This window comes from Lontra canadensis, unplaced genomic scaffold (genome assembly GCF_010015895.1).
Source record: "Lontra canadensis isolate GAN:19392208 unplaced genomic scaffold, GSC_riverotter_1.0 scaffold13, whole genome shotgun sequence".
Classification (NCBI taxonomy): Eukaryota; Metazoa; Chordata; class Mammalia; order Carnivora; family Mustelidae; genus Lontra; species Lontra canadensis.
Window position 1 is genome coordinate 28843897 of NW_022631007.1, and position 24289 is coordinate 28868185.

Genomic DNA, 24289 nt, shown 5'->3' on the forward strand with positions numbered 1-24289 from the left:
AGAGGAGCCACCATCTTGTCCCTTGCTCATCCAAATGACACTTCATCCCTTCCCTTGCCAACAGGAAACATCTCCTCCTTCTCAAACTGCACACCCTCTGGCCACACCCTTCAGATCCTCTTTTGTATCAGCTGATCTGAGCAATTTCCGGTTCCTTGATCTGACAGTTCTTACCAACCCTCCCTCAGAGAGCAGAGGGTTTCCTGGTTCCTCACTAATCGAGAGTTCTGTGTTCAGTTCGAGGTTAACAACTCCACATACCTCATTGGGTACAAACAAACACAAATCCTCTCCCTCGATGATTCCCCCGAGGAGGCCCTCCATGGTGCGGCCCCTACACAACACGCCAAGACCTTCCTATCTGGTCCTGAAGTCAACGCCCCACGTGTTCATTTGCCAGGTTATCTCAATCCTTACTTCTAGCGTTTGTGACTATTTGTGGCAAAAATAAAAACAAAACAAAAAAAACACTTCAGAAACCAGCTGTTTTTGTAAACTCAACAACCTCATTTTGGGCAGAAAGGCATAATCCCTGGCACACAGCACTGTAGTCACTGATAAACTCTTGCTCAAATAATGACTAATAAGTGTGCTCGACTTCACACACTGGATGTGTTTCTGAAAAATCCTGCATGAGCCATTCCATCCTTTAAATGCAGCAAGGAAACAGGACTTTTAAAGAAAACCTGAGAATAAAACCAGCAAATATTGTGCCCCAAACATATGTGTAAAACACTATGCTACATAAATCAAATGCCAGAAAGAAATGCAGGTTCCAGTGCTCAAAAAAATGACACAATCTAGTTGGTAACAAGAAACAAGCCCAAACAAAAGAACAACTCATCGATTAAGCAAAATTCATATATAGTGAGGAATTCTTTTGGAAAAAGAAATAACTAATTTATTGCTTTTTTTAAAAAGTGCTACCAACCAAGATGTGTCCTAAGTCTCAAAGAGAGAGAGGCAGGGGGTGAGTGGAAGAAAAGAGAAGGTTGAGAATAAAAGAAATGAGGTATCTCTAATGCAAGAGATGAACATCTTTGAAATTTTGTGTAAGACTCCAGAGGTTTTAATACCACTTCCCATTCCTACAGAATGACAGCTCTGTAACAGCTTTCAAAACAACACTTCAAATGACCAGAACCTCGCTGTTATGGAGGACTTACCTAATAACTACAGAAACTAACTTCTATTCCAAGTCCCTAGAGGTAACCTGATGCCTTAATGGGTAATGGGGCAGCTCATCCTCTCCTCCATAGAAAGGGCATTATTGCTTCTCCACTCCACCTACACACAAACCCCAAGTGAGATGTGGTTGATGGAAAACCATCATATTACAATTCTCTTTTAGTGTAAAAGCAAGAACTGAAAAAAGGGAGAGCACAGTGATCATCTTCCTGTAAGAGGTAGACCTTAAATTTCAATTTAAAGAACAGAGGAATGTGAACTTGAAGACGAGAGAATAGAATTCTGTGGCCATTTGTGACAGCTTAACAAAGCTTGGAGGAGAGGAAGGAAAAGCAGACTTCAACGAACAAGAAAGTAACCTTTGGCTAGAATGATAGGTATGGACTGGGGCAAACCTGAGCAGAGGAAGATGCAGTCAGTTACTCAAGCTCCTTGAGGCCTATGGTTGGTAATGGACACTTCCAGAACCATTTTACATGGTTAAGCTATTTCTGTAAATAAGTATCTTTTATCCTGTAGGTTAAACACAACACTACCACAAAACATAACATTTCCTTATATGTTGTGCACAACAGGGCTACCAGTATAATACATCTGTTCAAAGGTAATGTGATCATGGGTGAGTCATGAAGCATTTTGGCTTTATTCTAGGCCAACCATGGTGCCCATGAATGAATGTCTGATACTAGGTTGTGTGTGTTTTTGTTTGTTCGTTTTAAAGACTTTATTTATCTATTTGCCAGTGTGTGTGAGAGAGAGAGAGAGCGCACAAGCATGGGGAGCAGCAGGCAGAGGGAGAGGGAGAAGAAGGCTCTCTGCTGAGCGGGGAACCCAATGTGGGGCTCGATCCCAGGACCTTGGGATCATGATCTGAGCCGAAGGCAGACACTTGACAACTGAGCCACCCAGGTACCCCATGATACCAGGTTGATATGTGTTGAATTGTGTCCACCCAAAAAGATACACTGGAGTCCTAATCCACAGTACCTTAGAATATGACCTTATTTGGAGATAGGGTCCTTATAGAGAAAATCAAGTTAGGATGAGGTTATGAAGGGGGTCCCTAATCCAATGTGACTAGAGTCCTTAAAAAAGGGAAAATCTGGGCATAGAAACAGACACATACACAGGAGACGGTCATGTAAATTTTGGGGTTAGGAGAGATCTGGGATAGATTCTTCCCCAGCACTTCCACAGTGAGCATGCATCTGCCAACACCTTGGTCTTGCACTTCTCTTCCAGACCTGTGAGAAATAAGGTTCTGTTGTTTAAGAACTCAGTTTATGAAATTTTGTTATGGCAGCTCTAGCAAACTCATTACAAGGTACATCAGTAGTTTGCTTGGACCAGGATGTTCTGATAATAACCAGTAAAATGCAAATAAAGCCAAAAAATATTTTTAAAGAAAAAAATTAACATTTTACTACCAGGATGCTATTTCTGTTTTACCATAGCTCTCTGTCTCACCACTTCAGAAGTATGGCCAAGCCTGAGGAATTCAAAATACAAAAAATGGCTAAGGTAGTGTTGATCACATAGATACATGAAGGATGCCTCCCCATATAGAACCAAATAAGATACCTAGTCAAGACTGAGTCTTTCATCCAAAACCTTTGGGTCAAGGCAATGAATTAGACCTCCACTCACTTCGTTTTATTCTGTGTCTAACCTGTTTTGAGGGTGCCAATGCTAACAATTATCATCATCATCTGGTTTGAGTTTCATTTTCTTGCAATTCCTTTTGTGCACCTTTTGGTAAAAGAGCCAATGAAGGGGGCACCTGGGTGGTTCAGTTGATTAGACGACTGGGGTCATGATCCCAGGGTCCTGGGATCAAGCCCCGCATCGGGCTCCCTGTTCAGTGGGGAGCCTCCTTCTCCCTCTCCCTCTGCTGTTCTGCCTGCTTGTGCTCTCTTGCTCTCTCTGTCAAGTGAATGGATAAAATATTTAAAAAAAAAAAAAAAAAAAAAAAAAGAGCCAACGAAGGATTCTACAGATCAGAGGTCTGCAACTACTATCCACAGGCCAAATCCCGTCTGCCACTTGCTTTAGTAAATAAAGTTTACTGGAACACGGCCATGACCATTTGTTTGTGCATTATCTCTGGCTGTTTCTGAGCTAGAGGAGCAGTGCTGAGTAACTCTGAGAGAGACCTTATAGACTGCAAAGACTAAAATATTTACAATCTGGCTGGTCACAGAAAAAAACACCTGCCAAGCCCAGCTATCGACAGTGTATGCAATGCAGGAGCAATTCCTCTGTAAACCTTTATGGATTGATCACCTTGATGGTCAACAATCCCAACTCCACAAGTACAATTTTCCAACCTCGTTTCACACATTCAACTAGAGAACAATGAAAAGAAGAGCCTCTGAGGAGCTGAAATAGCCTCTTTTTTGCTTGAATTTCTCTTAATGCTCTCCAGTTTTCCACATCCCTTTTGAAGAACTAAAACCAAACCCGTCAATGAGCTGATGCCAAGAAAGTGGACGACATACTTCCTTTTCTTCTACTCGGCTTTAGGACCCTGGTAAGCAGCTCAATATGGCCCGTTAATGCACCGAGTAACTCTAAGGTGACAAGAGACATGATGGCAAAACTGATCGGCCAACTGAGAATCTCGTTTCTATCCTGGACTCAAATCAAATGCACCTGGAAATTAAAGAGTCTAAATCCAGGTCAGTTGGAGCATGACGGCTGTAAGTTAGACTGGTTCTTCCTACGAATTTCTTAAATAACTGCCCTTCTTGATAGCGTTAATTTCTACTTATATGGTTATTTATATACCTGCTCTATAGCCCCTGTTAAGACTGCACAGTTGAGAATAGGATCGTCAATTTGTCCTTTTCACGGCCGGACATAGTGGCTGAGCCAGAATGGCTCTAAAACATTGAATGAATGACTGATGATCCAAGCCGAATTTGTCTGGTAAGTCCAAATGGCACCATCAGGATATATGGGTTCTGGCCCTGGTTTTGTTACAAATAAGCTGTGTGATATTAAAACATCCTGATTTCTAAAATAAGGACTTGGAAAAGCTGATCTCTTAAGATGCTTTCAGCACAAAGAGTCTCTGCTTCTTCTGTGATACACATGACACACTAGACAGCATGTCACACCACTTCATCTGAAACCCTAGAATCACACCGCTGGGTGAATTTAGGGGTAAGTCTTCTGTTGCAGACGTGGGAAAGAATCAGTGGGGGTCTCTGACAGATACCCACCTACTTTTCTTTAGGCAACCAAGAGCCTTAAAATACATAAAAAGAGATGCTCTATGTGAACTCCCGTGCCTGAAATATCTTAATTATAAAAAGCAGCAATAAACTGGTCATTCAACTTTTTCAAGAACACAGAGCAGCAAGTGCTAGTGGGGCCCTGAGTAGAGCAGGGTTGTAAAGCCTTCACTGTGGTTTCTTCTATACGGGAACTTAACCTAGAAACCACAGAGCAAATTTTGCATGCTGTAATAAGTCAGGCAGGAAGGGGCAAAAAATATGTAAATTTGTCTACCCACAGCCAATTATACCAAGAAAAAAAAAAAAAAAGGACAAGACAAATTTAGAGGGCAAAAGAGGGCATTAATAATTAGAATATGTGGGTTTTCTAGATCACTGATATCCTAAACTAGGTTGATTTCCCAAGTCAGTAATCATGACTTTCATAAATGCTTTAAGAAGCAATAAAATAGGTGGAAAAATTAAACTTGAGAGAAGAAATTAAAAACAAAAGAGATGATAGTTGGCAGATACCCGTTTTTGTCTGAAAATAACATGCAACATACCATCCCCAAGAGCCTACTTATTCAGAAAATGATTTTTTAAAAGAACAAAAAACCAAAAAAACAAAACAAAGCAAACAAAAAAAAAACTCCTCATCTGAAAACACTAGTACAAGAATGTGCCATACTTAGAAAAGCCAAGACATTCACGGCGAGGTGACAGAGAACTAAGAGTCCGAAGATGGAGGCTCTTCAAGCTTTAAGACTTTGGACAAATCACTCAGCATCTCTGGATTTTCGTTTCCTTGTGGGAGGGTCAAAGAAGTTGTACTAGATAATGTCTAAGATCTTTCCCAACTCCAAATGCAAAAGGCTCCTTAAATAAGTGTCTCTCAAACATCCCCACAGAATACAGATGATACATATTCTAGGACTAAGTAGTTCTATGATGAAATAATCCTAGGAAACAATGAAATGCACAAAGTTGGACAAATGTCTCACTGCAGGATTCTCAGACTTTTTCAGGCTAATTCATACTGTTACTCTCCAAGGCAATACTACATAGTATGTAGTGTTCCCCAAGTTTCTTTGAACACCAAATATTTTCATTCCTGGAACACTTTCAACACTTAATAGGATCCTAGTATCTCAGCGTACACAATTTGGGTAAAGCAGCTTTAAACAATAAACTTCATGAATTTAAAATCAGATGCTGAAAGAAGCAAAATGATCACATAATAGTTGAGAGCATCCATTTCAGGAACTGTAATAACATCTCTGTAGTGTTGACATGTCACAGAGCACTTTATCTTACGTTAACTCATTGACCCTCCACTCTAGAAGCCAGGGACGGAAATAAGCATCATTTCCATTTTACCAATGAGAATGGAGTTTCACTTCTAGATATTTCTCATCACAAACTGTTTTCTGCTAATGAACAGAATGACCAATCCTCCACCACTATCATCATTTCAGGCTTTGCCTGAACCATCCTCTAAGGTCCTCTTGTGCAAATGGACTTAGAGGGCACTCCAAGGAAGGAGGGAAGCAGACAGAGCCCCTGTGCCAAGTACTGTGTCAAGTGCTGTCACATGTGTGACTTCACCTGATCATCTCAGTAACATGATGTAACTATTATATCTAGTTTTGCCATTGAGGAAATTAAGACCAAGAGTGTTTACGAAATGCATTCACTGGGGAGCCTGGGTGGCTCAGTCGGTTAAGTGGCTGCCTTCCGCTCAGGTCATGATCTCAGGGTCCTGGGATTGAGCCCCACATCAGGCTCCCTGCTCAGCGGAGAGCCTGTTTCTCCCTCTCCCTCTGTCTGCCTCTCTGCCTACTTGTGTTCTGTCTGTCAAATAAATCAGTAAAATCTTGGCGGGGGGGTGGGGGGAGAAATGCATTCATTATTACTGTGAACTAAGGAGCGAGGAAGTTGGGATCCATACCCACGTCCACCTTTTTTTTTCTGTAAAAGCAACATATGAGCTCCTTCCTGCTGGAGGAGTGGAGAGAGAAGCCCTGGAAGCTGGTAAAAACCCCCGCTTCTCTATCATTCTCTCTGGGATTTGGGTTGAACAACTTATACCATCCAGATCTGTGAAAGACGGATAAGAGGAAATACCTCACAGAGGTGTTGCAGAAGAATGACAATGTAATGTAAAAGGACCCAGCCTTATGCCCAGAGCATACACAGTGCTCAGCAAACGTTACACCCTTCCCTTCAGAAAGGGTGAGAAGTAATTAGAAAAGATAGTTCAGATGCTAAGGTACTAAATAGAACCAAAGGCAGAGAGAGACAAATAGGTATCTCTGAAACGGTGTGTAAAGGTTTCTGGAGGAGGGGTCTTACCAAAGTGGTGATAGTAAGGAAGAGAGCTCTGATAAAGCCAGAAATCCATCCCATATTCTGCTCTGAGGTGGAAGAAGAAACTGGGGACTAGTACTTCCTAAAGAGGAGAAGAAAAGGAAGGAAGGAAGGAAGGAAGGAAGGAAGGAAGGAAGGAAGGAAGGAGTGATAGATTTGGGATCTGCACAAACTGGCACTTTTTTTTTCTTTAAAGGCAACTAAAGATGTTTTGAAGTAGTTTGACAGTGTATTTTAAAACTTAAGTTGGGCTTGTGGTTCAGTTAAAAAAATTAGTGTTTTATTTTGGTTTGTGGTTCACGGTTCGTTGAAGTCTGTTTGAAATATGATTTGATTTACACAAATATTGTAATAGTAGAGACAGGGAGGTATAAATTCTACAAGAGTCACATCTTCCTAAGAGTGTAAGCACCTGAGCATTTACTCCAGACATACACACATGGTCTGAGTTCTCCCAACAGCTGCACAAGGTAACATCCCAGAAATATTCTACCTTCAAGATCGTGAACCCAGAATCTCCTCTCACATTTCTCCTTCCCTCACTCCCAGAGATTTCTCTTTATCACAACCTGCATGCCCCTCTGCGTTCTCACAGTTCATTATCTCTATTTCACGGGGCTCCTTAATCATAACAAGGCTCTCAATTTTTACACCTATTCACCTTGGCAATGCCAAACCCTCTTTACCCAGATTCTCTCCCTCCATTTATTGCTGGAAAAGGGTCAAAATATCTTGCCAGTTGAGACCATTGAACTCCCGGGGGGGCCCTCACCTTAGCTCAGTCATCTTTTTACTCATCTCAATTTGAATATTCACCAAATTCCCAAAAGCAATTATTCCCAATCTTTTGTCATGTTCTTTAAGCCTAGAATTACACTCCCCCCACCCCCATGTTGTTGCTTTTTTTTTTCCTTTTCCAGTCTTTACAGATGACCAACCTTCTTACTTCTTCTTTTTTTTTTTTTTTTTTTAATTAATTTGACAGAGAGAGAGAGATCACAAGCAGGCAGAGAGGCAGGCAGAGAAAGGATGGAAGCAGGCAACCCACCAAGCAGACAGCCTGATGCGGGGCTCGATCCCAGGACCCTGAGATCACGACCTAAGCTGAAGGCAGAGGCTTTTACTGAGCCACCCAGGTGCCAACCCTCTTACTGAAATGGAAGTTTTTAAAAGGCTGGGCGTCACTGCTCAACTAACCTCCTCCTTCCAGTATCACTGCCGGAAACTCACTCAGATCCCCTTCCTTTAAGACTAACCCGGCCTCAAACTTTATCTTAAAGACCTAGTTCCAACTATTCCTTCTGTTTTCTACTACCTTGCTCTACCCTCCCCATCCACAGTCAGCTACTAAGATAATCTTGCCTCAAGGCTGTCTGAAGAGACTCTTTCCTCTGGATACCAGATTTCTCTAAAGACACACCCTCCTCACTCATTCACTCCTTAAACCCTCTGGAATGTGCTTTCTACATCCCCCATCCCCACCTGCCCTTCCTGGCCCCACCACACACAGACTACTCTACTGAAACTTCCGTTTCAAAGGCTTTCAAAGACCTCCCAATGGATATTTCCAATAGCCTTTTACTCAGCCTTTGTCTTCCCTGATCTCCAGGAAACATGGAACAGAGCTGACCATCATTTCTTGAAGCTTTGTTCTTCTCAGGCTTCTGTGACACTGGGTTCCCCCAACATTTTGCCATTTCTTTCCCCCTCCCTTTACCAAAGGCTCATCTTCCTCCTTCCCACTACAGAATCTGTTTCCCTAGGTCTGTCTGGCCTCTTCTGGGCATGTTCTCTCCCTGGAGCGCTACTTATTCCCAGCGCGCCACCTCTTAAGTTTCAGGATACTCCCTGAGCTTGGGGCCTGCAGCTCCAGCTCTGCCTGGGAAGGGTAGTGATGTGCGACTCATATAGCCAAATTAAAGTGGCCAAACCAAGCTCACTGCCTTTCCTCAGAAATGTTCAGGGTGGTGGAATGAATACTCTAACCTCTTAAGCACCCTATCCACCCATCTTCCATAGTGGACGTGGGAGATCTTTTAACAAAAGGAATGTACTTGCTACATTACAGGTGTACAGATACATGTACTAGCCAGAAAAAGATGTGCTAAGTGCTCCACTTCAAAGAATGTGGGAATCCAGGCCAAACGTGAAAATCCATGCACCCATATGACACAGCCTCTATACTGACTTCAGTGCAATCCCAGGGGAGCAGTTAAAAAAAAAAATGTTTATAACGATCTCCGGGATGCAAAATGAGTTCTTATAGTGCTTCACACTGTGGGCGCTCCTAGCCCCTTAGGCTGGACAATTCTCCCTTAATGAGTCTGAGTTGCACATGGAAGGGCCTTTTGCGTCTCTGGTGTCTGAACACTGAGTATCAGTAGAATTTAAGCACTTGCCCTGCCCTGATTTAACACATTAAAAAAAAGTAGGAAATCCCTGTATCAGAATGACTGGGTTCTTTCTTATGTGAGCCCAGAACCAGCAAGGCTGTGCTAACTTTTCATTTTCCTAATCATCTAAAACTGGAAAGCTAGGACCCTCTTTTACTAAGCACCCTCCACATCTAGTCACCAGCCAAATCTTGTCAATTCTTTGTGTATAATCTTAAATCTGTCTCATCCAATACTTCCACATTACCACTATTCTTTTTCACAGCTTTATTTCAACTGGGCACTACCTTCTAAACTCAGGCTCTCTCATCCAGCCATTCTAGCAAGCAAGCTGTAACCTATACCCCCCTCCCCGCCTTCCAGCCTCTACCCTGAAGTTTGGCTACCTTGAATTACTCACTCTTCACCTAATATATTAAGCCCATGCTTTCTATCTTCAAATCTTTGTTGTCCCGTCCCTTTCGCCTGAAACGTCACTTTCCATGATGTAACCCACAATCCCATGCCTTGAGTTAGAAATTTGACATCATCTTTAAGTTCTTTGTTTCCTTGCATATGTGGTCATAAACTATTTTGGAGGACACAGATCCCTTTGGCACACTGATGAAAGCTAGGAACCTCTCCTCAGGTAAGAGCTAATACGTGCAACATTTTATACACAATTTACATATTCAAATGTCTATAAAATTTAGTCATCCCTCTTTTCCACAATTTAACTGCCTTCTTCTGGGTCCTATCTCACAGGTGTTTTAACAGCTAGCTAACTAATTTCCCTGCTCAGCCTCTCTGCTGAGGAGCAACAGTGTATCCCCTGAATGCCACCAGCTAACTTCCTACAGAAGGATGGCTGTCCCCAAAATGACTTAATTTATGTTACACACTCAATATTACTTAACTCAGTGTTTTGGAGTCAAACTTCCAGTCAAACCAAAAAAACATACCCTTTCCCTTGGAATTGGTCTGATGCATTTGACCTATAAAACTGAGAATAGAGAGAGAGAAAGTAGAGGCAAAGTCATTTCTAGAATCCTTCATGAGGTAGGACTGATTTGATCATAAATGGTCTTCCAAAAGGGCCATTTTTAGGCAGTTCCCTGAGCAGGGAGAGAGATCTTGTCTTAGGAACAGGGATGAAAGGAAATTCTGCGCAATGGGAATGACACGAAGAAAAAAATGCGATGTAATAACCTGAGATCATACAAAACATGAAGGTCCATATTTGCACCCAACCTACACACACAGCACCAAAACAATGAGACTTCAACAGATTCTGTAAAGTGATGCATCAGCTAACACAGTAAAAACCCAACAAGGCAACACAGCTTTCCTTTCTCTCTCTCCCTCAGCCTCCACCTCTTCCTTCCTCCCTCAGGCTCTCTCCTCCTCTCACTGCGAAGCCTTGCAGTCTCCACTGTACACATCTAAAACTCCCCTGATGTACTAAAAATCCCCCTGGGTTACACAGCAACAACAGCCTGTGAGGTGCTGACATTATCTGTTACGGCGTCTCTCTTACAGAAACCTCATGTTCCAGGATAAATTAAAGACGCCTGTAAAGAAGCCACCACCTCCCACACCGCTGCCCTTTCAGAAAGCGGCACTAAACAGGAAGTATGGGATGAAGAGAGTCAGGAGTATTCGTAACAAAACGAATCCAAAGGATTCTGATATAAGGAGCACGACAAGGTCGGCTCTTCACATTCAATATGGAAATGAAACACAGGGGACCTTATCTGTCCACAAACCAGCTATATTTAAGTGCAGCTGGAAGTCAAATGAAAACAGAGACAACACTGGTCAATTTCTCAGTATTTAGGATAGTCACTTCCTGAAAAGTAATCTAGAATATGAAATTTCATATATGTAAGTCCATTTTCCCCTTACTGACTCATGAAGATTAACCGGTGTCCCCCAAAATATCTTAAAAACAGTTTTAAAACATCAAAATATAGAAGGCCTGTTTGGTCTATATAAAATAGGAAAGTAATAAGTTCATAAATATAAAAACTATCCATCAGTAAATAAGTGACTTCCAAAAACATGGTATTAAGAGTTTGCAGTAAAAAGAAGAATGGAAATTCATAAAGAATAGGAAAGGACATCTCAAAGCTCAGGCACAGAACCCAGGAGTGCCTAAGTGCTACTGGCCAAAATTCTCAATGACGTGAATGTCTTGGATGTGACAATTTGTAGACATTAAAATAATATGATTTTCTAAATTTTTTTCTTCACTTTTTTTCTAGAAAACCGAAGAACTATGTATTTATTGTGGGAATAAAGAAACACTGGAAGGTCGAAAAAATGTAAACAATCCCTAAAAATAAGTCACTTGTGATCCTACCTACCAACAGAGGAAAATATTTGTTAATATTTTGGCAATTTTCCTCCAGTCCTTTTTTTTTTAATGTACTTTTGAGACTGTAGTGTATGCATGATTAACAAATACGAATATATCTCTCTGTCAAATAAATAAAGAAAATCTTAAAAAAAATATGAATATAATCTTTCCTAGCTTACACTTTATTGTTTGAAATTCCATATGTTTAAATAAGCAAAGCGGAACCAAAATACAACTCTATTTATTAGGGTAGCTCACTCTGATCTCACACCAGGTTTTGTTATCACTGCTGCCACTCACTACGCACTAAATAAGAATAGCCATATTGATTCATTTCTTGAACATAGTTTCAAGAACTTAGTTTGTCCCATTTAATTTTTTCACCTGTCTTTATTCCAGAAAAAGCTTGCCTCCTTACCTCATGGCCTGTCTATCCTATTTTAAAATTTATTAAGCTTTTAGAATGTGTTAAGCAAAGCATTCTCTACAGATGAGATTAAAAACAAACACCCACCAAACACCTACAGATGTGCAAGGACAAAAAAAAAAAAAAATGTTTATTTTTTTCTGAGTAATGCAAAGACGGCATCTTTGAAAACCAAATATACAAACAAGACAAAGGAAAGAATTCAGGAAATCATCATGCATATACTAATAATCGTATCTGTTTTCAAGAAAATTAAAAGGTAAAAATTCTCATTGGTAAGAGTCACCAGTGCTCTTTTTCTTCGTTCTCCAATCATATATTTGCATAAAGCAGAGCGGAGTAAGAGGCTTTCTTTCCCCAAAGAGAAAGAAAGCACTCTCCGCTAATAAGAGCAGGACATGGGAATATGGTTTTAAAATACGGTGGAGTGCACTTTTCTCCTTTGTGGTTCTTTCTTTCTCTCTCTCCTTCCAACGGTGGAGGAGTCTCATCTTCAAGCTCCAGGTCCTTACCTATCTGGAGGCTGCCCCCCACTTTCTAAACATAGTCCATTCTTAGAGGCTGTGTCAAGGTCTCCCAGGATCACACAGAGCCTCCCAGGACCATCCGCCGTTGTTTGCTCTATGGGGACATTAACAATAACAGCACCTCAGAAGGACTGAGGGCAACAACCCTGCGAAATGGGCACTACCATCCTTCCTTAACGGAAAGGGAGGCTTAGTGAAAACAGCATGCAAGTGACAGAGCCAGAACTTAAGCCAGTGTCTTTCAATTAGGTTGAAGGACCTGTAAAGAAGGTACAGTGTGAAATCTGCATCATCATCAGGGTTCAAAGTATACGTTAAGAGGCAAAATATTTGTGGAAAAAGAAGGGGAAATATGGTTTATAATTATGATTTTTTTATAACTAGTTTTAAAAAGTGAACTGGGTTCCTGGGAGATGGGCTTGCTGGACTGAGCGAATAAAAATACACAGTACCATGCAATACTCAGGACACACGGATATAAGAAATTATTCACTGTTTACTGGAAATTCAAATCGAACTTGGCATCCTGGATGTTACCTGACAACACTAGAGTAAAGACCTTTATGAAACAGACAAACAAAAACACTAATAAATTACAGAGCTACACTTCTCAGAGCTAAAATCTGGGACGCTCTGTGTGCCACATGTTTTTGGGAGGCCAAGGAAAGGGAAGTGTAGTCGGTCTCCAGCTGTTCTTAGCTGGGCTTCCTTCTCTTTTTCCTGGTAGCAGACCCAGCCCTTGATGCCAGAGACTTAGCTTTCGCCAACTAGGCCATTTAATAAATTCATGGTCTCACAATTCCTGACCCCCTCTCCTTTATATGAATGTTGTGAAGATTAAACATAATTGAGGTTGAGAGGGAATATCATCCATAGAGCTTCACATACTTATTTTTGGTGGAGTGCTTTGGAAATATATTATCAGAAACCTGGGCAAGACAGACTACCTGCCCCCACCCTCACACTCCCCCCCCCCACGCCCTCCCACCAAGAACAGGCTTGAAAAGTATTGCCAATATGTGGTGAGCCCAGCTGACATCAGTCCCTAAATGGAAGAAAGAACAAAAACAAGAAATATGTTCAAAATTTGAAGTGAACTACAGAAAATGTAGTGAACTGCCAAAAGGGGTACCCAGCAGAGAAAGGGGGTAATCACAGATGGAGAAGTCTATACTTTTCAAATGGCTATGGATACATACTGAAAGCACAGCTCCTTGATTCATAAACACTAGTGAATCACCAACACACTGAGATAGCCTAATGTAAAAGAAAGGGAAGACCCTACCTGTGCATTCTGATTTAGTTTTCTGCTATCTTCCCCTCAACTGCCAGTCTCTGTGGCCTGAGCATGTTTACCTTTTTCCCAAACGTTTACCTTACCTTCTTGTCAAAACGACAAACTGGGAGCAGCCCAGACTGTTCATTTAAATATTTCTATGCAAAACTTTAATCTTCAAACTTAACAAAACCCCAATCTACCACACATCGATGGCTGTGAGCAGAAAGTGCTTGAAGAGGATTAATCAACAGCTCTGTATGTCATCCTGCAACAAGGCCAAACACTGAATCACTGCTGGATTCTTCACGTGCAGCTACACCCAGTTAATCTTGAAGAAAGCAGCAAACTATGTAAATCTACTTAAACTGGGGAGGATAAGTACTTCACTTGTCAAAAGTTAGCAACATTTAACAAGTACGGCTATTAGCTGGCCCTGTCATTTGTAAAGAGAGAGAAAGACATACACACACACACACACACACTCTCACTCACACACACACGAAAATTCTTGCACCTACTCCTCTACCTCAAAAGCCCCATGGCAAACCAGGACGGCATACAGCAAGAAAGGAATTGCTACATGCCACAATTTGTAAAAACTAATTTCTATGACATAACTGAGTCAACTACTCCAAGAAAGTCGTTCTAAAACTGACGTCAGAAAATGTGGAGAAGTGGCTTGTAAAAGAAGTCAAAGCAAAATGGAAATATGTTTTCTGTATTTAAAGCCTTTAACATAAAGCTATTTTTTTTCTTTTGAAACACAATAAAGTATGTTCGTAACTACAGAAGTCCTGATAAGTGGCTTTTGTTTAGGTTGCGGGGCATTTTCCTACAAGCAGATTGGATATGCTTAAGGAATATCATGTGTCTGAAAGGCTCAGTCAACAATCCTAGGATGTATACACACTTCTCTACCAAGGCTTGAACAAGCCATCTTTGTCTAGATACTGCCTACTCGGTTATCAGTTCACTCACAAGTGTCTCACTTTGACCTGAGCCAAGCAGGTGTATTTCTAATGTGCTCAGAGGCCTGTGATGCAGGAAAATCCTGTTTATCCGAGATGATGCCAGAGATCAGTGCTCTTTGATGCCCTCCATATACTACACGGGGCAGGAGGGGGACAAGCACCACCTATCTCTGCTTGAACTGAAACTAGCTGACTCCAATACATGTCAAATATAAAGTTTTTTAAAAAGAGGTTCTATAGTCATTCACTGAAGCAATACTTGGGCTTTCAAACAAGTATCATGAACCCATCATGCGTATCATCCATTTACTTTACCCTTCACTTTCAACCTCACAACCTCCACCCTCCCCTAAAAAATAAAAAAAAAATAAAAAAAAAAAAAAAGAAGCAGCTAGGAGGAATCCCTAAACTGGACTTTTGACATGAAAAAGGCAATGGGCAGTGATGCGGATGAGCTCTGTACGAGTTTCTATTGAGATGTGCACGTAAGCAGGCAATTGCAATGTGATGGTTTTAAGAGCTTGACTGCCAGGGTCCAAATCCCGGCTCTGCCCTTTGGGTTGTACAGACTGGACAGTTACTTAATCTATGCCTCAGTTTCCTCTGCTGTAAAGCAGATAGTCCTGTTTCATAGAACTGTCAAGATGACCAAAATTAGTTAATCCACCTAAAGCACTTAGAACATCAACCAGCAGGCAGCAAGGTGCTCAGTGATGGTAGGCTACTGCTAACACACACATATAAAACCCCAAAAAACTATCATTTCCCCATCTTTTTCCAAAGGTGATTTTTAGGTATTCCTCACATTCCATTTTTTCCTCAGGCAAATTATCTGAAATCAGCTCCAAAGAGCTGCTTATATATTTGCAGATTAAAATCAAACCACATTGTACACCTAAAATTCACCTATTCTTTCATCAAAATGAACAATGCAAACCCAAAGGTGCAAGCTTAACATCACAAAATCTTATAAAAAGCATTAATGAGACTTCCCGTTTAGACTAAGCCAGGATGAGATCACAAAGTCACTCATGGTAACCAGGTCCCCACGCTGGAAGTGTGCTTTCCCAGTGAATGGCTAAATACTAACAAAAGAAGCCTTTGACTCAAATACCACGGTACCCGGGGTCTTGTGTCTGTATAATGCCTACACATTCATTTCTTTCTTTGCCTATAGAAAAAAGAAAGTCTGTTTGTTTTTCTGATTCAGTCAGCCCTTTTAGTCTCTGAATCTAAGGAGAGCCCAGTGAAAAGAAGAGCATCTTATCAGCGTGCTCCAGACCAGCAGGCTGTCCCCCTCCACACACAAAACCTCCAGCCCCTCACAGCAAAAGGGCCTCGCCCTCAGAGCCTTTTCCCCATTTCAGAGCTAACACCCCGCAGGGTTTTGACAACAAATAAACGAGTACACAAGGCCTTTAACATAATTAGCCATCTTTTCAGGTACAGAGGGGTGGGTGGAGGAGGAGGGTTCAGGAGAAGAATATTTATTGAAAACTGGCCTCACTGATGAAGTTGATGGAAGTGTGCTGGGTCCGAGCGCTTTATTTTAAATGAGGCTACGTTTAGTGAGTTTACAGATGCCTGGTTTTCAATCTAGACAATTTTAGCATATACTTCAGACAAGTCAGAAATGCAGATTTTTTCTTCATGGAAAAAAGAAAAGAAAAAAAGCTCTTTTTATGCCAGGTAAAAGTTGCATTGACTTGGACAGCAAAGGCACACAGACCAGGGTGTTTACTGCCTTTCCGAGGGAAAGCTAACAAGTAAAAGAACCAAAGACCAGAAAACAATACTTTTTGACACCGTCACTGTTAGACCAAATTAGCCCTACTCTCAGATATATGTATGCTAAGACAGAACCCCCACCAAATGACTTTGAGAACAAAAAGGACTACCTATGATCAATAATCCTATGAATGTCTTTAGGAAAGCCACCAGGCATCCCTGTCATCTGTCATGATCTGAACAGCTACGGTCTGCATGGAAGGATGGAGTTCGCTTGTATCATCATTGGGATAGTAACTTAATTGATTTGTCTCCGTGGCTAAGGATGTAGACAAGAGATTTATTATGGAAGAAAAATATCTGCAATCGTGTTTTTGTTTTCTCAACAAGCATCTTGCCGCTGACCTCTAAATCAGTTTAACCTTTTCTAAACAGACCTGCACATTTTTTACATAATTTAAAGCTAGGTTTTGTTGTTGCTGCTGCTTAAAGGCTCTGTGAAATTTATCACAACATGGCTTCAGTAACCTTCTTTTAAAAACAAAGATGAAAAACAAAACAAAAGGCCGAAACTATAAGCTCCCAGCTCCACTCCTTTTCCCGGCAGGGGATTTCGATCTAACCACTAAAGTGCCTTTGGAGTTCAATCTGTTAAAAAATGTATGAAACGGTATTAAAATAGGAAAAGGCATGTGTATGACTCAGGCTTATCCAAGTATCTCTGCAACTAGGGTGTCACAGGATTTCCCTGTGCTTCTGAAAACTGAAAACCCTGAGAAAGTGACAGAAGTTCCTGTTTCGTCTCTCTTTCTTAAATATATATATATGTATATATATATATGGGGGGGGCGCGCGCGAACAGACACACACAGAAACACACACACAAATTGGTCTTCCGGGTTTGCTATGAATCAGGCAGGTTCTTTCAGGTTCTGAGTGAAGATTGTTGCAAACCGATGTTACGACGTATTATCGTACTCTCTACACACAAAGGTTTCGGGGCGGGGGGAGAAAAAAAACAAACTTGTTGCAGAGCTGGGAGAAGCCCCTGGCCCCGCGCGCTGCGCTCTCGCCGCCTCTCCGCCCCTTCCCCTTCCTCCACATCCCACCCGGCGCGGCCGGCGGAGACGAGGGCATCTCCCCTGCTAAGGTCACCGGCCCGAGCCGTCCCCGAGAGCCGCCTCCTTCGGAAACAAGGTCACCGCCCAGTCCGGTCCCTCCGAGGAGGAGAGCGGTGCCCGGCCGAGCGCTGGCGCCCTTTGTAAAGCTGGGCGGCCGGCTTCGGCGCGGCATCCCGGCCGCCGCCTCACCTGCTTGCGATAGGGCGTCCTGCAGTTGCTGCTGCCCCCGGGGTTGCCGCTGCTGCTGGGGAAGATCATCGCGGCGGGCGCAGGCGGCGGGCGCGGGTGCAGGGCAGCCTCGCCGCGAGGGGGAGGGCGCAGGAGGGGCCGGCCCTGGCCGCGGCGCTCTGGGAACTCCCTCTCGCCGCGAGGCGGCAGCCGGCGGGGGCTGCAGCTCGGGCTGACTTCTCCTCCGCCCTCGACCTCCGGACTCGCCTAAAAGTGCGGCGCGACGGCGGCGGCGGCGGCGGGCGAGACTCGGACAGCTCGGGCGGCCGCCGCCCTGCGTGCCATGGACGAGAGTTCGCGCGCGGAGCTGGCGCCGCCGCGGACTCTCCCGGCGGCAGCGGAGGAGCAGCGCCGCTGCGTCCCCACCTACCGCGGCCTCAACCACCGCCCCGAGAGCGCGCCGGCCGGGGGCGGGGAGGCGGCAGCGCACCGCCTCGCGCCGCGCCCAGGCCCACCCGCGCCTCCCCGCCCGCCCTCTGGGCGTCGCGCCCGCAGCCCAGCCAGCCGATCGGCCCCCGCTCGCTCCCTCCCGGGCTTGGGGCCGGGGCCGGGGCTGCGCCGCGGAGGGAGCCGCCGGCGCCCCCGCTCCGTGCAATGGTTGGGTCTGGCTCCCCGCGTGCCGCACATTCCTTGGAGTAGCCACCCCCCTCCTCTTTTCTTTTTTCCACCTCGGCTCTTTGCCTAAGCACCAGCCGGAGCTTTGCACCCCTGCTCGAAGCCCCCTTTAAGGGTATGGCTTCGGGGAGCACCCAGACACCTGGCTAGCAACTGAACCAGTCCCGGGTCTTCTTTCTTTTCTTTCATCCTGGCTAACTCCCCACCACCCCCGACCCCAGTCTCCCCCAAAAGGTGCCAGCAACCACTTCTACTTCAACCAACAAACCAGCCTTCCGTCAAACCTCTGCAACTCGGCGTTCCCCCAAATCACAACGCTAAAATTTTAGCATTGGAAAACAGGTGTACACTACCCACCCTCTCACAGCAAGTACGGATGGTAAAGTTCTGTACTTCACTCCCATGCCAGAGTTTACCAGTTTACCTTCAAATTAACAATATCAAATAGCGAAAATCACTTACGGCCATTGGGTTGGTAAGACTTCCTTTAAACCGAATAGCGGAATCCTGCTATACGTTAAACTACAGATGCCACCGAATGTGTTCTATTGAAGGGACACAGAAACTGCAAAAAGGAGACAAAGGGAGGAGGTTGTTTCCTTTGTTTCCCAGTTGAAATTATCCAAGGCGGCTCAAGATGCCCCCTTTCTTGATCACTTTCAAGTCGGGTGTATGAAGCCTCGAACATGTGCATTGCGGAAGGCCTCTACAGCAAGTCCTACAGGCAGACCCCACAGGGTCTGGTAGGCTTGCCATCTTTCACGTTGGCCTGTTCAGCAGTATTACAGGGTAGTATCACAGCGGTATTACAAAGTTCCTCCCCTGGCCTCTGGCCTCTAACACCTTGGAAAGAGCCATCTGCCATGATAATGAAAAATCCTAACTCCTCTAAGAAGTGAAGACACTTAACGTCTGGCTGCCATAAGGAAAACAAAAAGTGTCCCCTAGAGTCTTTTAGTCTTTAGCTGGGGCTATTTGATCTCAGGGTTCTGAGTTTGAGCCCCATGTTGTGTGTAGAGATTACAAAACAAATAAAAAAATAAACTTAAAAAAAAAAAAAAGGTGTGGCTATTCAAAGGTTTTTCCAGCAGCAAGGAACTGAAACATCTTAGATAACCTGCTGGTGACTTCGCCACCATATTCCACCTCCATATTCCAAGATGCACCTAACATTCTCCAGCAAAAATGATGAGAACTAGCAAGTCTCGCCTAATTAAAAACAACTATATACACAAAACATGCATATATGTAATTCCTAATTCTTTCCATTAAAAATAAAAAGCACCAACAAATGAAATTATTCTAGGCACAGTACTAGGTACACCATGGTCAAGTAAAAACTTGCTAGATAAAATTCACAGAAACATATCTGTCCTTTAAAGTGATTTAAATAAACACAGCACAACTAACATTCAGTTGCATGTTAATATTATATATATGCCAGAACTATTTCCTATAACTCAATGGGTTTACGATTGTTTCAGCTGCTGCTTTGCTGCCTCGCATCATAGGATGCTTTACTGCAAGTTATCAACCACGGGTATAAACCATAAAGTGTTAGGTAGAACTGTTCAAGTTATAGGTACCTTTTCCTGAGAACTTAATGCCCAGGACCCCAGAAGTTCAGACCTATCATCTATGGAAAAAAAATTCCATGTACAACCTCAGTTGCCATGACTGGTCTCTTAGGAAACCACAATCTAAACCACAAAGAACAGCATAGATTAATTTTTCTATGGCTCTGCTCTAAGTTCACAATACTTTTGATGTTGTGCTATTCTAGAATGCTAAGATGTGATTTGATATCCTGCAACAGTTTTATAAGGACAAGGCAAAATTTCAAGTAATAACAAAATTTAAATTAGAATACTAAAATATACTAACAATACTTTATACAAAGTATACTAAGAATACATTAGTATTCTTATTAAATGTAAATAGTATTTAAGACTCTTTTGAAGAATAAAAAAGATATCAAAATACCAAAAAAAATATATATATAGTGTCCTATAAAGATGAATGACAAGAAAAGAACACAAGGCATATATTTTTAAAAACAATGTCTACCAGTCAGGGTCCAAAAGTTCCAGACTTAGGTAGGTGCCATACTCTTAACTAAGTAAAGCATTATAAAGAAAAGAGAAGACAGCCTCAAAGACTATAAAATGTAATGAAATCACTAAAGCCCAAATGATTCCAACCTAAGAGAAATAACAGAAATATGAAATAATGTGTGTATATATAATCCATTATAGATAGTCACAAGCACTTAGTTGTAAATGATTACAGGGATATAGCTTAGTGAGATTCATCTGGGAATATTTATTAACCTTTGAAACAAATACGTTTTAAGACACACAAAGCAAGGAAACATTCCAGAGAAACTGCAAGTTATCATGGGAAGAATAAGGGCTTTGGAATCTGTCCTGTAAATGCTCCTTCTCCCGAAAGGGAAACTGAGACTTAGCCGTCTGGGCAGACCTACAACACCCTCCACCCCCAGCTCAGCTGGTGGGTAAAGTTATGGGAATCTGACCCAAGAGCAGCCAATCCAGAGAAAGGCCAGTGACCTGTGACATTGATCGGATAGAAAAAATGAACAGAGCCAATCAGATTCTCACCCTTGGGAATCTGATTCAGAAAACTCCAAGAGCTGAACTAGTTAGGAAAGGGGCAGAAACTGCAACAGTGCCAGGGGGTAGAGTTGAGGCCATGAAAAGCCAAAACCATATGCAAGCCAAGGTTATGAAGAAGCAGAAACTATGAGTAAACAGGAAGCTGCCTGGCAGCAAGCAGAGAGTAAAGCAGATGCCAGGAGCGGGTGAGCACTTGGCCGTGAGATGGTGAAGGGAGCAGCAGTCCCCAGAGCTGCTTTGGCTTCCAACAGCCCCTCCATGTGTATACTTAACCCCACACCCTCCTTCTTCAGATGGCTTAAGTGACTCTGGATTTCGCAATCCAAGGAACAAAATTTAAATAGCCGAATAGATCTGGCTCCACATTTCAGCTTCTCACTTACTAGGCACATGGCTTGGGGCAAGTGAATTAACCTCTCCCAGTCCCAGACTCCTCACAGATTGTCTTAAGTATACATACGGTATAACAACAAAAGCGCCAAACTCAATAAATGCAAACTGTTACTACTGTTTTTCCAGGTTTTATAGCGATGGTTTGTAGATTTAAGTGGGGGTACCGTATATATAACTGATACCTAGGACGTCTGGCTGACCATCAAAGAGCGGGAGCAAGGGTATAGATGGAATTGACAACAAGTGAAAGGGGATTTCTGAGTCTGTGTACACCACAGACTTAACTTTCAGAGGTTAAAAAAAAAAAAAAAGTGTGGCAAAAGGTCTGTTTCAATAGCCTAGGTGCCTTGGAGTTTTTCTCCCGCATTTGTTTTTGTCCCATTTCCTTTAAGGAAGTTCTGTGTTGGACCGGGACCATTTCGGTATGAATGGGAAGACCGTGGGCAGCATGAGAGAATACACTTCTGTAAGGCAGGAGGAGTCTGCGAAGGAGGCTAATAAGGACTGAGCCAGTGGGTACAGGCAGAAGCCTGCAATCTCGGTGGAGGAGAGGAGACCCCTGACCTCTAAGCATTTGTAGACCTGGAATTTGAGCACCTGAACTTAGGAGACACTTGTCCCAAGAAACAATCTGAAAATGTGACTCTCATTTATAAATCATTGACAACAACCCTGTGAAGTGGGAAGGGAGAAAAGGCTCCATTTATGGATGACAGGGAAGAAAGCAGGACTGGCTGACCTACCCATCGCTAGTTAAGTAGCAAGCAAGCGTTAACACTGAGACCCAGCTCGGGTTAAAAGACTTCACCTTGTGCTCCTTTAACTCTATAATGCTGTCTCCCCACAAAGCCTTATAAATAATGCTTCAGTTCCTAGGTGAGTACTGTAACCCCTACAGCACTCGAGTTACTATACAGTAATAACACAACGCATTAAGTGGTAAGTCCCAGCCAAGTGGTCTGGATAAGTACATGCTATGGGAGTCTACCAGAGAGAAAGATAATACGGGATATATGACATGGGTGTGCGAAGCTCTGATGAACACATGTTTTGTTTGAGAGACATTTAGAAAGAAGCATTATGCAGATGACCAGAAAGATAGACTTTAAGATAGAGGGCTTGGATGAGACAGCTAGTGGATTTGGGGCGATAGCTGCTGAAATCATGGCTAATTGATGAACTCCCAGAAGGGAACAGATGACAAAAAGTCAACAGGCTAGGAAAACCCCTCATTCCAACACACACATTACTGAGCCACGCCGAAGAGAGGAGCCTTCGAATGAAATTACTACAAAGAAAGTACAGTGAGGAAGCTCAGCTTTGAAAGAAGAAAAAAAAAAATGGGGGCAAAGATGTCCAAGGAGGTAAGAATAGAACATCTCTTATCAACAAAAGAACAAATCTATAGCAGGTTTCTAGCCCTCTATCACTGCTAAAGCACTTCAGGAGTCTTATTTTATTTGGATCACATTAAAAACAGAAAGGACTTGAGGAAAAACTCCTCCAACAGTATTTCAAATTACAATCTTTAATGAATAAAATATAATCACATGGTATTGGTTAGTATAAGCAGTTCACACTAAAAAATTGTTTACATTTGAGAGTCTCTATGTTTAAAAGCTCACAAAGCCTCCGGCTCCCAACAAAAAGAGAGAGAGGGGAAAAAAAAAGGAAAGAAAAAATATGAGGTCAGCAGATTCTTTAAATTTCTATTCTTTCCTGGTACAAAATAAGAGTTGATAAAGCACCCAATTTCAAAAGTAGCAGCAATATTTTCTATTATTTACTATCTTGCTTTTTAAAAAATCTACGATCCTTATTCCAGACTTAAAGCCTCCCTAGGCACACATAAAATCATATGATAGAAAAATGAAACCACTATAATAAAACTATAGCTCTATAGCTAAAATCCTAGAATGCATACAGAACATAAACATACCCCTATTCTGTAGAGTCTGACCACAAGCAATAATCCAATGATTCTTAAATCTATTTTGGGGAACCAAACCCAACAGGTTTTGCCCTACTACTGCTTCCCTGCATGGACTAATAAATAACAGGTGTCATTTATTGAGTAACTACTATACTCCAGGCACTATCTCAGCATGTCCCCTGCCCTGCCTCCCTCTCTCTTTTGCACACACACGCGCACAACAAAAGAACACTTATCCCACTTTACTGAAAATAAAACTGAAGTACTGAAGCTTGGAGGCTGAAGGAACTTTCCCAAGGCCATAGGTCTAATACATGATGAAACTAGGGAGCTTGAACTCAGGTCTCTCTGACTCCAAAGTCCCCTGCCTCCAATAACACTAAAAATGGTTATTATAACTCTTAGCTAAGGGTCAAGTCCAAACCCCATGGGGGGAAACTTAAGAGACTAAGACTAAGCATGTGTCTTCCCCAGTCACCATCTATGTGACCTCAGACCTCCTCACTTAAAAAAGGATACGGGGGTGTTTTTCTCTGTCTCAAATGAATGAATAAAAAAAAATCTTTGAAAAAAAAAAAAGGATACAGACAATGTTGAATTTTCATTCAGTTGAATATGAAGGCAAGCTTTTTAAAATTAGAATATACAGTTAATAGTACAGATATATATTCTCACCTAACCTAGTTCCTAAATCTCTTTTAACTGATGGTTACTAAGATATAACTCTTTTCTTGAACCAGTTTCATTTTCTGGGCTAGTTGGTAGGATGGAGTTGGGAGAGATACAGAAAGAACTACCTTCTAGAAGCTGGGATGGTGACAATGTGGAAGGTACTTCCAGAAACATGCACTGGAACTGAAAACACATTTTCCCTTGAAAGTAGCAGGAGACCATATTACTGATCAGTTTCATTGTGGGATTTAT

General features: G+C 42.5%; 1 protein-coding gene across 11 annotated transcripts in view; it reads right to left on the reverse strand.

Moving 5' to 3' along the window:
- The window catches only part of RBMS1 (RNA binding motif single stranded interacting protein 1), a 207536-nt gene that overhangs the window by 110727 nt on the left and 72520 nt on the right, over nt 1-24289 (reverse strand). For 2 of the 11 annotated variants that reach the window (XM_032857937.1, XM_032857936.1), the window contains exon 1: nt 18866-18886. The exons of 7 other annotated variants lie outside the window; for them this stretch is intronic. In XM_032857937.1, the coding sequence (XP_032713828.1) occupies nt 18866-18871 (6 nt within the window). In that variant the 5' untranslated portion in view covers nt 18872-18886. Of the gene's footprint in view, nt 1-17749; nt 17998-18865; nt 18887-24289 lie in introns of those variants that run through there. 2 more of the 11 variants (XM_032857933.1, XM_032857931.1) reach the window with 1 other exon arrangement.